Source organism: Lynx rufus, unplaced genomic scaffold (assembly GCF_022079265.1).
Source record: "Lynx rufus isolate CCGP_SWC_20201006 ecotype Redwood Valley unplaced genomic scaffold, mLynRuf1.p SCAF_17, whole genome shotgun sequence".
Taxonomy (NCBI): Eukaryota; Metazoa; Chordata; class Mammalia; order Carnivora; family Felidae; genus Lynx; species Lynx rufus.
Window position 1 is genome coordinate 911,382 of NW_025814831.1, and position 20,465 is coordinate 931,846.

The window sequence follows — 20,465 nt, forward strand, 5'->3', positions numbered from 1 at the left end:
CAGGAAGCCATCAAAATCCTCGAGCAGAAAGCAGGCAAAAACATCTTTGATCTTGGCCACACCAACTTCCTACTCAACACGTCCCAGGAGGCAAGGGAAAAAAAAAGCAGAAATGAACTACTGGGACCTCATCAAAATAAAAAGTTTCTGTATAGTGAAGGCAACAATCAGCAAAACTAAAATCCAACTGACAAAATGGGAGAAGATATTTGCAAATGACATCTCAGATAAAGAGTTAGTATCCAAAATCTATAAAGAATTTATCAAACTCAACACCCAAAACACAATCCAGTGAAGAAACGGGAAAAAGACATGAATAGACACTTCTCCAAAGAAGACATCCAGATGGCCAACCGACACATGAAAAAATGCTCCACATCACTCATTATCACAGAAATGCCAATCAAAACCCTAATGAGATACCACCTGACACCTGTCAGAATGTCTACCTTAACAACTCAGGCAACAACAGATGTTGGCGAGGATGCAGAGAGAGGATCTCTTTTGCATTCTGGGAGGCAATGCAAGTTGGTGCAGCCACTCTGGAAAACTGTATGGAGATTCCTCAAAAAACAAAAATAGAACTACCCTATGACCCAGAAATTGCACTACTAGGCATTTATCCACGGGACACAGGTGTTCTGTTTCAAGGAACACATGCACCCCCCTGTTTATAGCAGCACTAACAACAATAGCCAAAGTATGGAAAGAGCCAAATGTCCATCGATGGATGAATGGATAAAGAAGAAGGGATAAATATATACAATGGAGTATTACTTGGCAATCAAAAAGAGTGAAATCTTGCCATTTGCAACTATGTGGATGGAACTGGAGGGTATTATGCTAAGTGAAATGAGTCAGTCATAGAAAGACAGAACTCATATGAGTTCACTCATATGAGGACTTTAAGAGACAAAACAGATGAACATAAGGGAAGGGAAACCAAAATAATATGAAAACATGGAGGGGACAGAGCATAAGAGACTCATAAATATGGAGAACCAACAGAGGGCTACTGGAGGGGTTGTGGGAGGGGGGATGGGCTAAACTGGTAAGGGGCACTAAGGAGTCTACTCCTGAAATCATTGTTGCACTATATGCTAACTAATTTGGATGTTAATTTTTAAAACTAAAAATAAATACTAATTAAAAATTAAAATATTTTAACAAAAAATAATGCGTGATCATTTTGTTGAGGTAAATGTTTCTTAAAGATTATGCCGAAGCCTCCATTAATAAAGGTAAAAATCCAAAACTGAAAAAAAAATCTTCATATTGTCACACCGCCATCCACACAAACTAATGTAGAAGTGCGTCCCTAACCATGTCATTCACTTTTACAGAATCAAACCTAAGTCTGGAGCTTGATATATATGTCAGAGGACATGCAAATGGGGCCCTCTCTGTGCTGATAAAACCAACCCAGCCTGACCGTGCAGCTGGGAGACGAACCCCAGCCCCAGGAGTCCCAGGTGTTCCCATTCTGTGATCAGCACAGAACACACACACCTCACCATGGAGTTTGTGCTGGGCTGGGTGTTCCTGGTTGCTCTTTTAAAAGGTAATTCATGGTCAACGAAGGGCACTGAGTCTGTGAATGGATATGAGTGAAACAGTGGATGTGTGACAGTTTCCTGACCAAGATGTCTTGTGTCTGCAGGTGTCCAGTGTGACGTGCAGCTGGTGGAGTCTGGGGGAGACCTGGTGAAGCCTGGGGGGTCCCTGAGACTCACCTGTGTGGCCTCTGGATTCACCTTCAGTAGCTACTACATGTACTGGGTCCGCCAGGCTCCAGGGAAGGGGCTGCAGTGGGTCGCGTATATTAGTAGTAGTGGAGGTAGCACAAGCTACGCAGACTCCGTGAAGGGCCGATTCACCATCTCCAGAGACAATGCCAAGAACACGCTGTATCTGCAGATGAACAGCCTGAAGACCGAGGACACGGCCACATATTACTGTGCCAGTGACACGGTGAGGGGACCTCACTGGGAGCCCACACACAAACCTCCCTGCAGGAGGGGATCAGCACCACCAGGGGGCGCACACTATGCACAATTCTGCTTTGTGTTGCCAGGAGCAGGTGCAGAGGAGGTTACAAGCAGGTTTCCTGTCAGGGTCTGGGGCTTCCTCTCCACACAGCAGTTTCTCCAGGGAGCCTCTCTGGTCACAGGATTCTGTGTTTACCTATTAGCTGTGTGAATTAGATCATTGTTTTCCTAGGAAAACTACCCTAACATGCACAAAGACAGTTGTTTGCATTGCTTACTCCTGGCACTCAGTATGAGTGAATTACAGATTTCCTGAGGCACAACAGCTGCATGTTTACAGGATTCCCAGATGCGCTCCCTGTGCAGCCAGGACCACAGGATCCCACAGCTCCTCCTTATCCTCACCCAGCCCTTGTCCCAGTCAAACAACGTGACACTTTCTTCAGAGCCCTTTGCTACTCAGGACTTTAAATGAGCTACAGCTTTATTCAATTACTCTAAAGGAGAGACAAACAATCTCCATGTATTAGTCAAGATTCCCCTGAGGAACAGAGCCCAAAGGTCATTGGTTTCCATAACTAAATATGTTGAGAAGCCCCATGATCTACTGTCACAAGCTGAAGACCCAGAAAAACCAGTGATGTAATTCTTGTCTGATTCTGACTAGTGTCTAGTCTCAGAACCTGGAGAGCTGATGATGTAACTCTCAGAAAAAGGGCCGGAGGAGACCAATATTCCAGTTCAAACAAGCACATGGGAAGTAAAAATCAGGGAATTCGTCCTCCATCTGCATCAGATTCTATTCACAAACTTAATGGAATGGGTGGTTCCCAGGCAGACAGAAACCATGGATGGAAATGCCAATCTCTTCTGAAACATATCACAGACATCCACAGAAACAGTGGTGAATCCGGGCACCTATGTCACAGTCAAGATAACCTATAAAGTTAATCATGACAAGTCAACCTCCTGTAAACGTGGAGCTCAAAGACTGAAGATTTAAAAGTCGATCCCATCATTGGGGTGGAGTCTGGTGGGCACAGCAGTGCTCCTGTGGAGGAGGGCAGAGGCCCATAAGGGGAACTGTGGTCTGAGTATCCCCTGGGTCGCATGGGGAGAGACAATTCCCTTCGTGGAGTGCATTTGGGAGACGGGGCATTGGCTCTCATAGGACAGGAGAGCTGACAGGCACCATTAAAATTCCCTGATCATTAGCACAGGAGCCTCTTCTGAGAGCAGCTAGCAGGACGCTGCCTTCTGGTTGTTCTTCACCATGTACTCCAAGCCCCTAGTGTTCATGCAACTGCCCATCTGGGGTAAACCAGCTCCAGGCACAGCACATCAAGACCCTCTCCCAGAGGATCAGTGGGGTCCCTGTCATATTGAGTTCACACAATTTGGACTTTTCAAACCCAGCTAGAGCTCCTGAGATAAAACATAAGAGCCCTGTGCCACCAGATGGGCCGATGGCTTGGACACAGACAGAATGAAAGCAATTCTGACGGAAGCCTGGGACCCACAAGTGTTCTCTCTGTGTGAGGGCTTCCTGAACAGAGGAGGCTGGGAACTCCAACTCAAGGGACTAGACAGGGAGCTGACGCCAATATTACCTCCCACCAATCAGCATGGACAGATTTCACTCTGCAGCACAGCATCCCCAGTGGAAGCTGAGCCACTAACACCAAGCTCCACCTACTCCAGCCCCCATCAAGTGCTTGCTTACTAGGAAAGAGTGCCTGGAAACCAGACCACCACTGAGCCCCTTCCTCCAAAGACAACCGTAAACCCCCACACGCACCAAGTCAGCTGATCATACAGTGAGGCATATCCTCACCTCTAGGGGAGATAAGAATTACCCTCTTTTAACAAACAGACCAAACTCACCTAATTAAAACTCACAACACTGGGGACAAGGTCCAACACTCCCCACTGGAGGCAAGGAGAAAATCTGCAGAGGACTATCCTAAGGGACAGAGCAGCCAAAACACGACAGCACCTTGCCAGGAAACATAAAACAAATGCTTCATGAGGTGTCAGGCCCTGGACATTATGTGAACACTCCTCAATAAAGATACTACCCTAGAAGCAGAAAAGATAACAGGATTTTCTAAAACATTTAAGAAGGCAGAGACATAGACAACAACATGATGGAGGAATTCATCCTAAAAGAATAAATGATAAAAGGTCATTGTGAAGGATATAATTAAAACACAAAAACTAATGTGCCTCAAACAGAATTTCTAAAAAGTCTCATAATGAAACAGGATTTTCAAAAAGTATCATAAGGATACTAGCTGTGCTTGAGGAAAATATATGAGACATGAGGGATACCCTTACTGCAAACAGAAAAGACCTAAAAACTAGTCAGGATGAAAATTTAAATGTTGTAACCGAGATGTGAAACTGATTGGACATAATGACCTCAAAGCTGAAAGAAGCAGATGAATGAGGAAGGGACATAGAAGATAAAAGTATGGGGGAAATGAAGCTGGAAAGAAGAGGAAAATTAAAATATTGCATCACAAACATACACTTAGGGAAATCAGGAACTCCATAAACTGTAATAACATTCTTTCGAAAGGAGTCCCAAAAGAATAAGAGGGAGAAAAAGGAGGATACATTTTAGCTGAGTGAATTATAGTGAAAATTTCCACAAGCTGGGGAAGGAAACAGACGTCCACATCTAGGAGGCAGAGAGAACACCCATTAAAATAAAATAAAAAAAAAAGGGCCAACACTGAGACATATCATAGGAAAATGGCAAAATATTCGGATAAAGAAAAACCATAAAAGCACCAACACAAAAGAAGTTGCTAACTAACAAGGGAAGATTATAAAAAAACTATGGCAGATGTCTCTACAGAAACCTTCACGCAAGCAGGGAGTGGCATCATATCCTCAACATGCACAATTGAAAATTATGCAGCTAAGAATACTTTCTCCAGTGAGGCAGTCATTCAGATACAAGGAGTGATAGATTTTCCCAGACAAACAAAAACCAAAGAAGTTCATGGCCTCTAAATCAGCCCTGCGAGAAATTAAAGGGGACCCTTTGACTGGGAAAGGAAGACTAAAAGTAACAAAGACTAGAAATAAACAGAGAAAATCTTCAGAAACAATGACTTTGGAGGTAACACTATGCAACTAAGTTTATATCTATCAATAATTACTGTGAATGTAAATGGGCAAAATATCCAATCAAAAGACATAGGTGTTTCAACCTAAAACGCCTGTAGTTTGAAAGTGAGGGTAGGGTGAACAATTTATCATGCTAATGGATGTCAAAAGAAAGTTGTAGTACCACACTCATATCACACTAACTAGTTTTCAAACCAAAGTTTGTTACAAGAGATCAGGAAGGCAGTATATCATCATAAAGGGGTCTATCCAACAAGAAGATCTGAAGCTTTAAATATTTATACCCCAAAAATGTAAGCACTGAAATATATAACTCAATTAATAAGAAACATAAACAAACACATTGATAATAGACAATAGTAGTAATAGAGAACGTTAACACTCCACTTAGAACAATGGAAAGACAGTCTAAGCTGAAAATCAATAAGAAAACAATGGCTTTGAAAGACACATGGACTGAATGGACTTAACAGATATATTCACAACATTCCATCCTAAAGCACCAGAATACACATTCTTTTTGAGTGCGCGTGGAACATTCTCCAGAACAGATCACATACTATGTCACAAATCAGCCCTCTACAAGTACAAAAAGACTGAGATCATTCCATGCGTATTTTCAAACCACAACACTATGAAACTTGAAGTCGACCCCAAGAAAAATTTGGGCAACACCGCCAATACATTAGGTTAAAGAACATTGTAGTAAAAGCGGAATGAGATTTTCAGGAAATTACAGGAGCAATAAAAAATACATGGAAGCAAATGAAAATGAAAACATGCCAGTTCCAAACCATCTGGATGCAGCAAAGTTGATGAGAGTGAAATATATAGCAGTACAGGCCAAACTCAAGAAAGAAGAAAGGTCTCAAACACACAACCACTTTACAACTAAAGGAGCTAGAAAAAGAACAACAAATGAACCCTAAAGCCAGCAGGAACAGGTAAACAAAAAAGATTAGAGCAGAAATAAATGATATAGAAACAAAGAAAAACAGTAGAACAGATGAATGAAACTATAAGTTGGTTTTTGTAAGAATAAATAAAAATGATAAACCCAAGAGCAGACTTAGCAAAAAGAAAAGAGAAGGGACGAAAGTAAATATAATCAGAATTTGAGAGGAGGCATCGAGACTGACACCACAGATTTACAACTATGAGAAAATAGTTTGGAGATTTATAAGCCAACAAATTGGGCAATCTGGAAGAAATGGATAAATTCCCAGAATAATGTAAACTACCTAACTGAAAAAGGAAGAAATAGAAAACGGGAACAGACTGATAATGAGCAAAGAAATTGAATCATTAATCAAAAATCTACTGACACACAAAAATCCAGAGCCAGATAGGTTCACAGGTGAATTCTACCAGATATTTAAGAAGAGTGTAAAATATTCTATTTAAGTAGAATAGAATATTCCTGTCTTCACAAACGGTTCCAAATAATAGAAATGGAAAGAAAACTTCCAAATTCATTCTATAAGATCAGTATGATCACGGTTCCAAACCAGATTAAACCCCACTAAAAATGAGACTTACAGGCCACTAGCCCTAATGAGCAAGAATTCAACAATAGTCAAGAAAATACTTGCAGGGGCGCCTGGGAGGCTCAGTCGGTTAAGCATCCGACTTTGGCTCAGGTCATAATCTTGGGGTCCGTGAGTTCGAGCCCTGTGTCAGGCTCTGTGCTGACAGCTCAGAGCCTGGAGCCTGTTTCATATTCTGTGTCTCCCTCTCTCTGACCCTCCCCCATTCATGCTCTGTCTCTCTATGTCTGAAAAATAAATCAACGTTAAAAAAAAGAAAGAAAATACTTGCAAACTGAATCAAACAATACATTAAAAGGATCCTTTAACGTGACCAGGTGGGATTTATTCCTTGGCTGTAAGGGTGGTTCAATAGTCACAAATAAATCAATGTAATACATACCATCAATCAGAGAAAGGATATGAATGATATGACCCTCTCAATAGATGCAAAAAAAATTGACATAGTACAGCATCCTTTCTTGATAAAACCCTCAACAAGGGGTAGAGGAAACACACCTCAACATCATTAAGTCCGTACATGAAAACCCCACAGCTAATATCCTCAGCAGGGAAAAAAAACCTTTTCCTCTACTGTCAGGAACACAAGAGGGATGTCCACTCCCATCATTCTACTTAACACAGCACTGGAAGTCTTATCCTCAAAAACAGACAACAAAAATAAATAAAGGCATTCAAGTTAGAAAGAAGAAGTCAAACATTCCCTCTTCACAGATGACATGACACTCTATATAAAAAACTCAAGACTCCACCAAAATATTGCAAGAACTGATACACAAATTCAGCAAAGTCAGAAGATACAGTATCAACATACTGAAATCGGCTGCATTTCTACACAGCAATAATGAAGAAACAGAAAGAAAAATAAAAAAAACTATCCATCCCGTTTACAACTGCACCAAATATAATAGGATACCTAAAGAGTTAAAATATCTATACTCAGAAGACTCTAAAAACGGTGAAAGAAACTGAGGATGACACAAAGAAATGGAAACACCTTCAATGTTCATGGATTTAAGGAGCAAGGAATGTTGAAATGTCTATGCTACACAAAGAAACGGGAGACATCATGATTATGGATTTCATGCTATATTACAAAGCTGTACTTATCAAGACAGTAAGCTACAAGCACAAAAGAGACACATAGATCAAGAGAACAGAAGAGTAAACCCAGATATGAACTCACAAATGTATGGCCACCTCATCTTGGATGAAGTAGGAAAGACTATGTAATGGGAAAAAAAAAGACAGCCTTGTCAACAAAAGGTGTTGGAAAACTGGACCAGAACATGCAGAAGAATGAAACTGAACCACTTTCTTACTCCATATACAAAAATAAATCCAAATGGGTGAAAGACCTAAATGTGAGACAGGAGACTATCAAATCCTAGAGGAGAACAGGCAGCAACCTCCTGGACTTCAGACATAGCAACTTCTTACTAGACGTGTCTTGAGAGGCAAGGGAAACAACAGCAAACTTGAACTACTGGGACCTCATCAAAATAAAAACCTTCTGCATGGCTAAAGAAAAAATCAACTAATCTGAAAGGCATTCTACAGAAATTAAAAGGTATTTGCAAACCACATATCTGATAAAGGCCTACTATCCAAAATCTATTAAAAAAACTTCTCAAACTCAACACACAAAATACAAAGAATCCAGTGGAGAAATGGGCAGAAGACATGAGATACTTTTCCAAACAAAGCATTCAGATGGCTAACCGACACACGAACATATGCTCAACATCACTCATCATCAGGGAATTACAAATCAAAACTACAATGAGAGATGACTGCACACCTGTCAGAATGGCTACAATTAACAACTCAGGAAACAACAGATTGATGAGGATGAGGAGAGAAGGGAACCCTTTTATACTCTTGGTGGGAATGCCAAGTGCCTGGACCATTCCAGAAAACAGTTTAAAAACTAAAAATTAAACAACCTTACACTCCAGCAATTACTCTACTAGGAATTCATCCAAAGCATACAAAACTTCTGATTTGAGGAAGTACATGCACCCCAATGTTTACAGCAGGATTAACTATGACAGACAAACTGAGGAAAGAGACCAAAAGTCCACCATGTGATTAATCTGCTATATGTATAGAATGGCATATTACTCAGTCATGAAAAAGAATGAAATCTTGCCATTTGCAAAGATGTTGATGCAGCTAGAGGTTATCATGCTAAGCAAAGTAAGTCAGTCAAAGATGACAAACACCATATGATTTCTTCCTATGGGGAATTTAGATCTAGGGGAAGGGGAAAAAGAGCAAGAAATCATAAAAATAAACTCTAAGGTTAGAGACCAAACTGAGGGTTGCTGGAGGGCAGGTGTGTGGGGGATGCAATAATGGGTGTTGGGGATTAAGGAGGCCCCGTGTTGTGATGAGTACTGGATGTTAATGTAAGTGATGAACCAATAAATTCTACTCCTGAAATTAATATTACACAATATGTTAACTAACAAATATTTAAACACAAACTTAAAAAATTTAAAAAGTGGAAAAAAGGAAGGGAGAATTGTTGTCGCAAATTTTCATGAACATGGAATTGAAGGTAGTGAGTCTAACATCTTGCATTTGCTCATTATATCCCTGACTGATGGTGGACATAAATTAACATACTCATAAATTTTCACAGCAGTGCCAGGTGGGCTGAAATTCAAACCACAGCTGCCCTTCCCAACTCCACTGTGCCCACACATCATGGGCAGCTTGTCCAGACACCTGCACAAGAACCCAGGTTGGGCCTCAGCAGGGACCCACATCTGCAGAACTGGAAAGTGTGGACAGTTGACGCTTCCTGAGAAGCTCTGGGGTTCCTTCCCCGACTTGCTGTCTCAGCTCCCTTGTCTTCCTTTCCTGTCTCTTGAAGACAACCATGTACACTGTTAGTCGTTCATGAAGTGAGGGGCTAGATGTTCTATAAACATTCAATATGACAGATAACATACAAGGGAACAAAAAATAAAAACCCATATGATGCAGCCTGTCTCGCGGCTCCTATCACCCAATGTGGTAGAGTACAAATAAACCTAAGTATTCATTTGGTCAAAAACTGCACAGCACGTTGGAAAACTATTAAGACATGAGAAGCCTGGAAGAATTCCACAAATGCAGATATGAGCTCCCCTTGGAAGGAAGAAGAAAAATTACAGTCCCAAACACGCAAGAGTAAAATAATTTTAGGAAATGATACAAGAGCTTCAGTGCATTCTATTCATGAAGTGTCTAAAATTGGCAATGCAAAAAATGGATTTTGAGGGTTTCACATAGAATTCGAACAAAAAATTGTGTCAAGAACTCAGTTGTGTGCACAGAGCTCAACGGCTCCTGAGACAGATAGAAAGCCCACCACCTGAAAAGGTAAACGTGTTTGTTGACCCCAGGAGCATATCTATCAAATCTGATGAGCAGACTGGCCAAAGAGACACAGAATGGAAACTCTTGTGAAATTTGAACTTCAATTCATATATTTCCACATAATTTCCACATATTAGGAAAAACCATGCCACGAAAATGATTTGCTAGAGTCTATAAATTTAAAAACAAACGACAAAACTCTAAGTCACCAGAGACCAAATAGGGAACACGTCAACATTGAGAGGAACCAGAAAAAACCAAGACTTTTAGTTACATTGTAAGTCAAGAAATCAGTGGGGTGCCTGGGTGGTTGAGCTAGTTAAGTGTCTCACTTCAGCTCAGGTCTCGATGTCACGATTTGAGGGTTTGAGCCCCGTTGTCAGGCCCTATGCTGACAGCTCAGAACCTGGAGCCTGCTTCAGATTCTGTGTCTCCCTCTCTCAATGCTTTTCCCCGCTCACGTTCTGTCCTCTCTCTCTATCAAGAATAAACATTTTAAAAAAATATTAGTCACAAGCAATCATCAAGAAAATGAAAACTATAGCTAAGAACACAACACCCATAAAAATAAATGGTATCAATAGACTGTGAAAATCAAATACGCTTATCTGCCCACGTGAATACCAATAGTAAGATAAGTTACAGAGTAAGAGACAACATTCACAAATTGCATAACCACCAAGGGACCTGCATCTTGAATATGCTAAGAACCCTCAACAGTCAATAGGAAGAAAGGAAACAAACCTCCATAAAACAAGCACAGCCTTGTGTGGTAGACATCCTATCCTTGAGGTTATAGACACATTAGGTACGGACTGGAGAAGACTCTTCACAGCATCGACTGTCAGGGAAATTCAAATCAAGAACGCAATAGATGCCCTATACACACATCCCAATGGCTCCGGAATGAAAACAACACTGACAACAACATTCAGGTGAGCATCCAGCATACGTGGGGCCTCAAACAATGCAGGAAGGATTGACAAACAAACACCAGCTCTGGAAAACCGTTGGCTGTTGCTTATGAAATTATACATGGATGACAAAAAGAGGATCCTGGAAACACCACTCCCGAGTATTTGTCCCTGAAGAATGAAATCCCATGCTCAGAAAATAAATGGTGTGTAAATATTTATAGCATCTCTCTTAGTGTTAGAAGCTCAGAATAAGGCAAAAGTCTTTCTAAATATAAAGGAATAAACCAACTACGAAACTTCCACCAATGGGATGCTTTGCCAGAGAAATGTGACACTACTGATGCACACCTCAAACCAGGTGAAACTCAAAGACATGATGTGGAGGGAAGGGCAGTACTCCCATAATTACAGAGGTGGTGTGACCTGGGACATTCACACAGCCAGACCATGGTGACAGTGGTTTGGTTGGGCATTCCTTAACTCTTTCTTTCCCAAACCACATGATGAGAAACTCTGCTTCATTGGAGAGCACTCCTATGTTCAACCACGCTCTGATATATGGAGTCTCCAGTCTGAACCCTACAAATTCGGACTCCTCTGAATGGAGAGTTGTTGAGGCCATAATCTCACATGTGTTCTGACAGGAGCTATTCCCTCCACTGTCCCTGTCTCTGGCTCTCTCCTGCAGGTGAGCAGGAGTAGGTTAGGAACCCTCCACTGAAACTATTGGTCTCCTGCACCTGACTCTCCCACAACATGAGGCCCAGACCTTCTTCACACTCAGCTGGAAATGCAGTCAGTTCTATTGGAACAGATTTGCTCCTTGATTTAGAGGATTGCTCCATCTCCCCCTTACCTCTGGGCAAAGGTCTGCAGCTGCAGGGGGTGTCGGGGACAAACAGGATTCCAAACAGTTTGGAAACTGAGGGCTCTGTTTAGGGGTGGCTGGCAGCTTCACTGCCTTGTGGCTTGCTTGTCCTGGTGGCATGAGACTCCTGCCATACAAGTCAGGTCTGGGGTGATCAGGTTCCCAGCACCCCTAATGGACTGTGCCTAGGGCAGAGCTTCCTTCCTGGGAGTGGGGCTGCCAACAATGAGTGAGTCGCACATCTCAGTGCACCTGCTGGGGCTTGGCCTCAACAGCAAACAGCTTGGGGTCACTGACATCCTGTCCCTCTGGGAAAGAGTCCTCTGAACAGGAGCTGGTCACCGGGAATCCTGTGTATTGGCTACAACAGTCTGGAGGGGAGGTTGCAGCCAGGTTCAGTGGCACATGCCTATAGTCCCAGTTACTTGCACTGGAGTTTCTACTTGCTGATCTGGGGTGGGAAAGGAAAAGAACATACCTTAGTTCAAATATTCTAGGTATTCTTTCTGGTAGTATATTTTCTGCAATAAAAGCTTCTTCATGGGATGTATGCCAACATGGCCATTTGCAGGCACTATAAATACATGATTTGAGTTTTTCTTCAAATTCCAGTTAGTTACCATGCAATGTAATACTAGTTTCAGGTGTAAAATATAGTGATTCTACATTGCAGTACAGCACCCATGTTCGTTATGAGCGCTCCCCTTAATCCCCATCAACTACCTCCCCATCCCTCCACACACCCTCCCCAGGGTAACCATCAGTTTTTCCCCTATAGTTAAGTATCTGTTTCGTGGTGCTTACGTGCTTCCATGGGTTAGGCCCATGACTCTTGATCTGGGCTCTTGCCTTGCTCTCACCGTTCCTGAGATTGAGCCCCACTTTGGTTTCTGAACTGACAGCACGACGTTTCCTTGGGATTCTCTTCCCATCTGCCTCTGCCCCACCTCCCATTCTCTCTCTAAATAAATAAGTGAACATTGAAAAAATCACCTATTTCTTGGTTTGCCTCTTCTCTCTTATTTGTCCCTTTGCCCATTTGTTGTTTCTTAAATTCTACATATGGATGAAATCGTATATTTGTCTTTCTCTGACTTATTTCAGTAAATATAATACTCTCTAGGCCCATCCCTGTCCTTACAAATACCTAATGTTTTTCCTTTTACGGCTGATAAATATTCCAGTGTGCATGGACGGGGTTATGTAGATATACCACGTATTCTATCCCATTCATCAATCAATGCATACTTGGGCTAGGTTGTTTCCATAGCTGGGCTGCTTGTGACATAGTTGCTATAAACATAGAGGTACAATTCCCTTAAATTAGTATTTTTGTATCCTTTGGGTAAATACCTAGTAGCGCATTTGTTCTATCATAACGTAGTTATATTTTTAGCTTTCTAAGGAACCTCCATGCTGTTTTCCATAGGGGCTGTGCCAGAGTGCCTTCCCAACAGCACCTCGAAAAGGATCCTCTTTCTCTGCATCCTCACCAACACCTGTTGTTTCTTGTGCTGTTGAGTTCAGCCTTTCTGACCAGTGTGAGGTGATATTTCATTGTAGTTTGGATTTATATTTCCCTGATGAGGAGTGATGTTGACCATCTTTTCATGTGTTTATTGACAATCTGTAGGTCGCATTTGGAAAAATGCTTATTCATGTCTCCTGGCCATTTTTAATAGGATTATTCAGTTCTGGAGTTGAATTTTATACCATATATAGAAAACCTGAAAGACTCCCCAAAAAGCCCCCACTAGAACTGGTACAATAAACCTGTAAATTTGCAGCATACAAAATCAACATATAGAAATTTGTTACATTTCTATACACCAATAATGAAGCAGGAGAAAGAGAAATCAAGGAATCAGTCCCATTTAAAATTACACCAAAACCATAATATACTAGAAATAAACCTAAGTAAATAGGTAAAAGATCTGTACTCTGAAAGGTCTGGGACATTTATGGAAGAAATTGAAGAAAATACAAAGAAATTGAAAAATATTCCATGCACATGGATTAAAAGAAAATTATTGTTGAATGACAATACTATCCAAAGCAATCTAGACGTTCAATGCAAATAATTCAATTTCCTGTCAAATAATAACAGCATTTTTCACAGAGCTAGAACAAATAACTCTAAAATTATCATGGAACCACAAAAGACCCCAAATAACCAAAGATCTTGAAAAAGAAGAAAACCTGGAGGCATCACAATTCTGGATATCAAGCTATATTATAATGCTGTAGTCATCAAGACAGGATGATACTGGCAAAAAATAGACACATAGATTAATGGAAAAGATAAGAAAACCCTGAAATGGACACATCACTATATGATCAACTAATCTTTGACAGAGCAGGAAAGACTATCAAATGGAAAAAGTCCCTTCAACAACTGGTGTTGGGAAAACTGGACAGCATCGTGAACTTGTAAAGAACCTGGACCACTTTCTTACAGTACACACAAAACTAAATACAAAATGAATGAAAGACCTAAATGTGAGACAGGAAACCATCAAAATCCTAGAGGAGAACACAGGCACCAACCTCTTTGACCTTGGCCAGAACAATTTCTTACTAGACATGTCCCCAGAGGCAAGGGAAACAATAGCAAAAATAAACTATTGGGATCTCATCAAGATAAAAAGCTTCTGCACAGCAAAGAACAAATCAACAAAACTAAAAGGCAACTGACAAAATGGGGGAGATATTTGTAAATGACATCTCAGATAAAGGGTCAGTATCCAAAATCTATAAAGAACTTCCCAAACTCAACACTCAAAAAACAAATAATCCAGTGAAGAAATGGGCAGAAGACATGAATACATATTTTTCCAAAGAAGACATCCAGATGGCAAAAAGACATGAATAAAGATGCTCAACAACACTCTTCATCAGTGAAATATAAATCAAAACCACAATGAGATACCAACTCACACCTGTCACAATGACTAAAATTAACAATTCAGAAAACAAGAAATGTCAGCAAGGATGCAGAGAAAGCGAAACCCTTTCGCACTGTTGATGGTAATGCAAACTGGCGCAGCCACTCTGGAAAACAGTGTGGAGATTCCTCAAAAAATGAAAAACGGAACTATCCTGTGATCAAGCAATTGCATTTATCCAAGGATACCAAAGGTATCCAAAGGATACCAAAATGCTGATTCGAAGGGGCACATGCATCCCAATCTTTATGGCAGCCTTATCAACAAAAAACAAATCGTGGAACAGCCCAAATATTCATCAACACATGCATAAAGAAGAGGTGGTAAATATATACAATGCAATATTACTTAGCCATCAAAAACAATGACATCTTGCCAATTACAATAATGTGGATGGAACTACAGTGTATTATGCTAAGTGGAACAAGTCAGTCAGAAAAAGTCAAATATCCTATGATTTCACACATTAGTGGAATAGAAGAAACACTACATACGGAAAGGAAAAATAAAATAAATCAAAACAGAGAGGGAGGAAACCAGAAGACACTCTTAAATACAGAGAACAAACTGAGGGGAAGTGGGGGAGGTGGGCTAAATGGCATGTGGCCATTAAGGAGGGCACTGGGTGAAATGAGAACTGGGTGTTATATGTATTCGATGGTTCTCTAAATTCTACCCCTAAAATCAGTACTACACTGTATGTTAACAGATTGAATTTACATTAATATAATACAAGAAAATTATATATAGAGAGAGACTACCTCAAAATAGCAAGCTTCTGCACAGTGAAGGAAACAATCAACAAAACAAAAAAGCAACCTATGGAATGGAAGAAGATATCTGTAAATGACATATCCTCAGGGTTAGTTTCCAAAACGTATAAGTTTTTTTAAATTGTTTTCAAATTATCAGTAGAGAGTGCGTCCATGCAGTTCAGCACACTGTTGTGTGAGAAGCAAAACTCGTGTCTTCCACTTTTATATTGTGGTAAGATCTCACTGAACATGAGACCCACACTCTTCACAAAATTTTAACCATACGTTACAGTATTGTTAATTACAGGGGTAATGATGTGGAGACCCCTCCAGAACTTAATCATCTTCCATAACACAAAATCATAGCCCTTGAGATCTACTCCTCATTGACCCTCCCTGCCAGGCCCTGGAAACTGGCATTTCACTCTCCATTTCATTGTTATCAAAACCCAAATTCAGCTGCCTGTTGCCGGAAAGGTCAATGTTCAAAGTTTTAGTTTGGGTGGGAAAGGAATTTGAGCTATATTCAGAAAGCCAGACACTGGGGAGAAGGCAAACACTTGTCCAAACGCCAACTTTGAGGTTTCTCCCTGACTCAGGGGGTTTTAAAGCAGTAGAGGGTACTTAATCAAGCAAGGGAGTGCCACGGTCAATACCATCTTTTGATCATGGGCAGACTCCATGGTACAAGCTGCCAAAGTAACCTCAACTCCCCTGCATCTCCAGCTGAAGAGGGAACCAAACTACATGGGAGGAGACTGCCAGAGGCCAGGAAACAACCACCATAAGGGATTAGAGGAGAAAACCCCTGGGGCTCACACATGGTAGCAGTACTTTTTGTTCTCCCCAGCTGGCATAAGAAAATATGAAAATACAACGTTGTGGTTCACCAATCATCACTCAAAATACTGAGAAATGTTCTGCTCAGTGAACTCAGAGGAACCTTCAAAGCAAAAACCAAAAGGATCAAATGGCTTGCAAACTAAGGCCAAGGAGAATAAGACACATAAAACTACAAAGCGATTTTTTGCATCACCCATAAAGATAAAATTGACAATGTTTACCTCCACATCACAAGGAAGCAAAAGCAGTGGTCTCTGTAATGAGGAAAAGGAGTCATCCAAAGAAAGTGACCCAGCAGTACCACAGGACATGGAATTCGTAGAGAAGTTCAGGGTGTTATAACTGCATAGCCCATATGCAAGTAGCGGGAGAAAAGACTGAAGGTGTTGACTAGAGCCATGCATCTGGATCCAAATCCCTACCCATGTCCATGTGACCACTCTTGACCATGGCCCACCTGCCCCTCCCACATCCACCCCAGCTGAACTGATGTGCAGGGTCACCCAATGCCACACCCTGGGAATGTTGCCTAACCTCACAGGCGGCCCCCAGGTGCAGGGTGCTGGCCACCTGGCACAGCCCTCTGTTCTGTCTGATGGTCTAGAACTGCCTTGGCTGAGGATCCTCCATTTATCCATTCTCACTGGCAGATGTCCCTGACCAGGGGCATGAGGCTGGCAGACGGCCAGGTCACCCTGAGGGCGCCCCTCTTGCTGTTTGCTCTCTGGGCAGTGCTGGCTCCTGTGCAGGGTTCTCAAGGGCATCCCTCATGGTGCTACACCTGCTCTAAGGTGGTAATTCCCAAGAAGGAGCCGCCCCACAGCAAGGGCATTCAGATGCCTGGCTGTCTGTCCTATAGCCTGCATTTTGGGGGCAAGAGCCATGTTATGCACATGCGGCAAAATAAACTCTTTTGCTCCAGACTCTGCTGATGATGACTCCGGATGCTCAGGGAGCCTTGCAGATGGACTACCCCTTCATGCCTCCAGACTGTTACTACCTCGGCGACCTGGAGGAGATTCCTCTTTCTATGGTCACAATTGACACAGGCTATGGCAGCCTTGAAGATATCATGAAGTTGGATTAACCTGCCTATGAAATGAGACCCCTTGGTGATTTCCAATGGTTTGAACACTTTGTTTCTCAGAGAGTCGCAGACATCTGTGCAATGGGACCACTTACAACCTAGGATATAAGGAGGACAGGGGACCCCCTGTTCCTCAAGGAAATGCCACTGCAGCCCCAAGGATCTCTAGTAAGTTCTGTTCATCCCATCACGGAATTTTCAAAGGACTTGCTCTCAGTTTCAAAACAATGTATAGTGTGTTAACCACGTGGAAAAGAGTGCCCAATTCCTAATAAGGCTAGTTAGCTTAATTGAGTCAATATTTCATGGTATTGATGTAAGTTATTGGTTTCATGGTCATTTATAGTGAGAGACATCAAGCTCACACGGGCAATTATGTGTTGCATCAGAGTCCTTTTTTCTCTTCAACAGTATGAGTCAAAGTATTTTCGATTTCTTAAAACACATTCACCCTTAATGTGATTTGAGATGGGCCCCATGAGGTTCATGGAAGTCCAGTTGTATATTCTATATGCCATCCACCAATGGGTTATATGCCATCATTCTGAGTTATTTAGGCAGACATTATTTACTCTTGTCTGTCATAGCAACACATCAGATGGCAAGAAATTGTGGCTTGTGCCTTGACACTGATGAATGTGCTTGCCAGAAAAGGTCCAGCTGCCTTAGGACCCAACTAACTGGTATAATGGAAGCTTTCAGTAACTCTTCCTTCATTCATACGCAGCACATAATGAATTGTGGAACAGGCCAGTGCATGTTCAACACTGAAATGGTGCATTTAAATAAAAGCCTGACCCACTATCATTATGGAAACTACACAGTGGATCCAGGAAAGCAGTGTGACTGCGGCTCATTCAAGCAGTGCTACAGCAATCTAGGCTGTATGCGTGATTGTATCTGAACCCCTGGGGGCAAATGTAATACAGGCAGATACTATACAGACTGCGCCAACTCTGCTGCTTGGACACCCTGCAGACCAATCCAAAATATACGTGATATTCCAGAGTCCTGCCATGGGGAGTCCTTGGCGTACCCTGATGACTTCCATATGCAAGATGGAACCCTGTGCACTGAAGAGGGCTGCTGCTATCGTGGAAACTGCACTGACCGCACTATTCACTGCCAAGAAAGCTTTGGCAGAAATTCTGGGAAAGGTGAAGATGTCTGCTAGACCATAAAACAAAAAAGCAGCCGACATGGACACTGCAGAAGACCCCAGGGAATTCAACGCTGAACCTGTTCCCATACAGGCGTGCCATGTGGAAGGCTGCAGTGTAGGAATGTCACACATCTCCCTCAGCTGCAAGAGCATGTTGGATTCCATCTGTCTGAGTCCTGGGTTCTGATGTTTGGGGCTGGATTCACATCGTAGCACAGGAACAACCGAGATTGGTCATGTGAGAACTGGTACTTCCTGTGCTTCTGGAAAGTTCTGTCAGGATACCTACTCCAATGGCAGTGTGGCTCAGCTGAATTATGACTGTATCCCGGAGAAATGCAGTCACAGAGGGATGTGCAACCATAACAGGAACTGCCAATGCCACATAGGCTCGGATCCTCCATGGTGCACGGACAGGGCACTGGAGGGAGCACAGACTGTGGACCCCTCTAAGAAGAATTCAGTGAGCAAAGTCATGAATCCATGGTATATCTCAGAGTGGTTTTTGGTCACATTTATGTCATAAGCGCTGCATTCCTCTTTGGTGTTGCCATAAATATCAGAACAATAAACACAGAGAAAGTTAAGGAAGAGATTTTTGGAGAAGACAATCCATAATTCACCCTCCAGACCCCTGAACAACTATAGACAATGCACCTGGTGCATCTGTGAAAATACAGTAATGAGGCGGCACAGCTGACATCCACGTTTCCAAGGGCCCCTGGGAGACACAGGGGTCCTCAGGCACATCACAGCTCTGACACCACGTCTCTCATGGGTCACCGACCAGCACTCTGAAATAAAACTTGAAAACTGCATGCTTGTAGCCTTTATGTAGTTTTTAAGCCAGTAAGAGCCCAAACTGAGCCTTAGTTTCTGGGAAGAGAACCTGAGAGTGCAGCTGTGTCTTGAGCAGAAGTGTCTGCTTCCAGAATTAAGAGAAGTTGACACAAGCTCCTTTATTGGCAACTTCATGAGTTTTCTCCAAAACTACGTTGTTGTGGACTGAAAAGTTTCTCATTCTCCAGGTAATCTGTCTTCCCCCAGTCCCAGGTGGGCTCAGGATAAAGGAGGGCTACCACCCACCCATACTGCCTGTCCACAAGGGGGTGTCTGCGGGCTGTGAGGGAAGGGGACTGGCATTAGTTTCCACCTAGCTCAAGCTGTGCCTCTCTGGAGAGCAAATTTCCAAATGTGGGAGACTGAGACCATGAGGCTGAAAGGAGCACCCAATGAAATCAATCAGAAAGGTAGGCACAAGTGTCTATAGATGACTCTGGCATCCAGAGGGAGACCAATAAATGTGAATCCCTGTTCTCTTACTCTTGCCTACGTTTCAGTGAGTTTACCTTAGATAAGAATCTGCCTAGGGTTCCCACTTTGGTTTTCCAAGCACCTTCTAGAATAACACAGAGGTGAGCCTGTGAAAATTAGCGAATTCAGCCCCATCCGCTCCCAAGAAATCCTGTACTTGCTACCCTGTTTTCTATGTCCTGATCATTGCGAATGTGGGATGGAGGCCTGCCCTTCCCTGGGTCCTTGTGCCCTCTTGTTGTGGGTTCTTTAGTCATAAATCCTGTGCTTCCATTTCCTTTGTTGGGGGTGTACTGAAACCCCACCTTCAGTCACAGGGGGCCCACACATCTCATGTACCCCAAGTGAGAGCTCAGATGCCTAGGGAGCTGCCTGTCACCCACTGTGACTTGCTGTTGCCACTTCCTTCAGCAGGTCACAGTCTACATGTTCTTAATTCAGTACAGAAGCTGAGGTCCCACAATACATTTATCCCCAAGGATGGGATTGGGAGCCTAGCTGATGCCCCCCTACAATGCCTTAAACCTAAGAA

The 20,465-nt window shown here is 42.3% G+C and overlaps 1 pseudogene and 1 gene segment (V, D, J or C); both read left to right on the forward strand.

Annotated features, from left to right (window-relative positions):
* The first annotated feature begins 1,453 nt into the window (after positions 1 to 1,453).
* Positions 1,454 to 2,199, forward strand: LOC124512396 (immunoglobulin heavy variable 3-11-like). The segment is given in 2 exon segments: positions 1,454 to 1,561; positions 1,661 to 2,199. Coding segments are annotated over 2 exon segments (585 nt in total).
* Positions 2,200 to 17,020: 14,821 nt separating this feature from the next.
* On the forward strand, positions 17,021 to 19,237 carry LOC124512397 (disintegrin and metalloproteinase domain-containing protein 21-like; annotated as a pseudogene).
* The last annotated feature ends 1,228 nt before the right edge of the window (positions 19,238 to 20,465 follow it).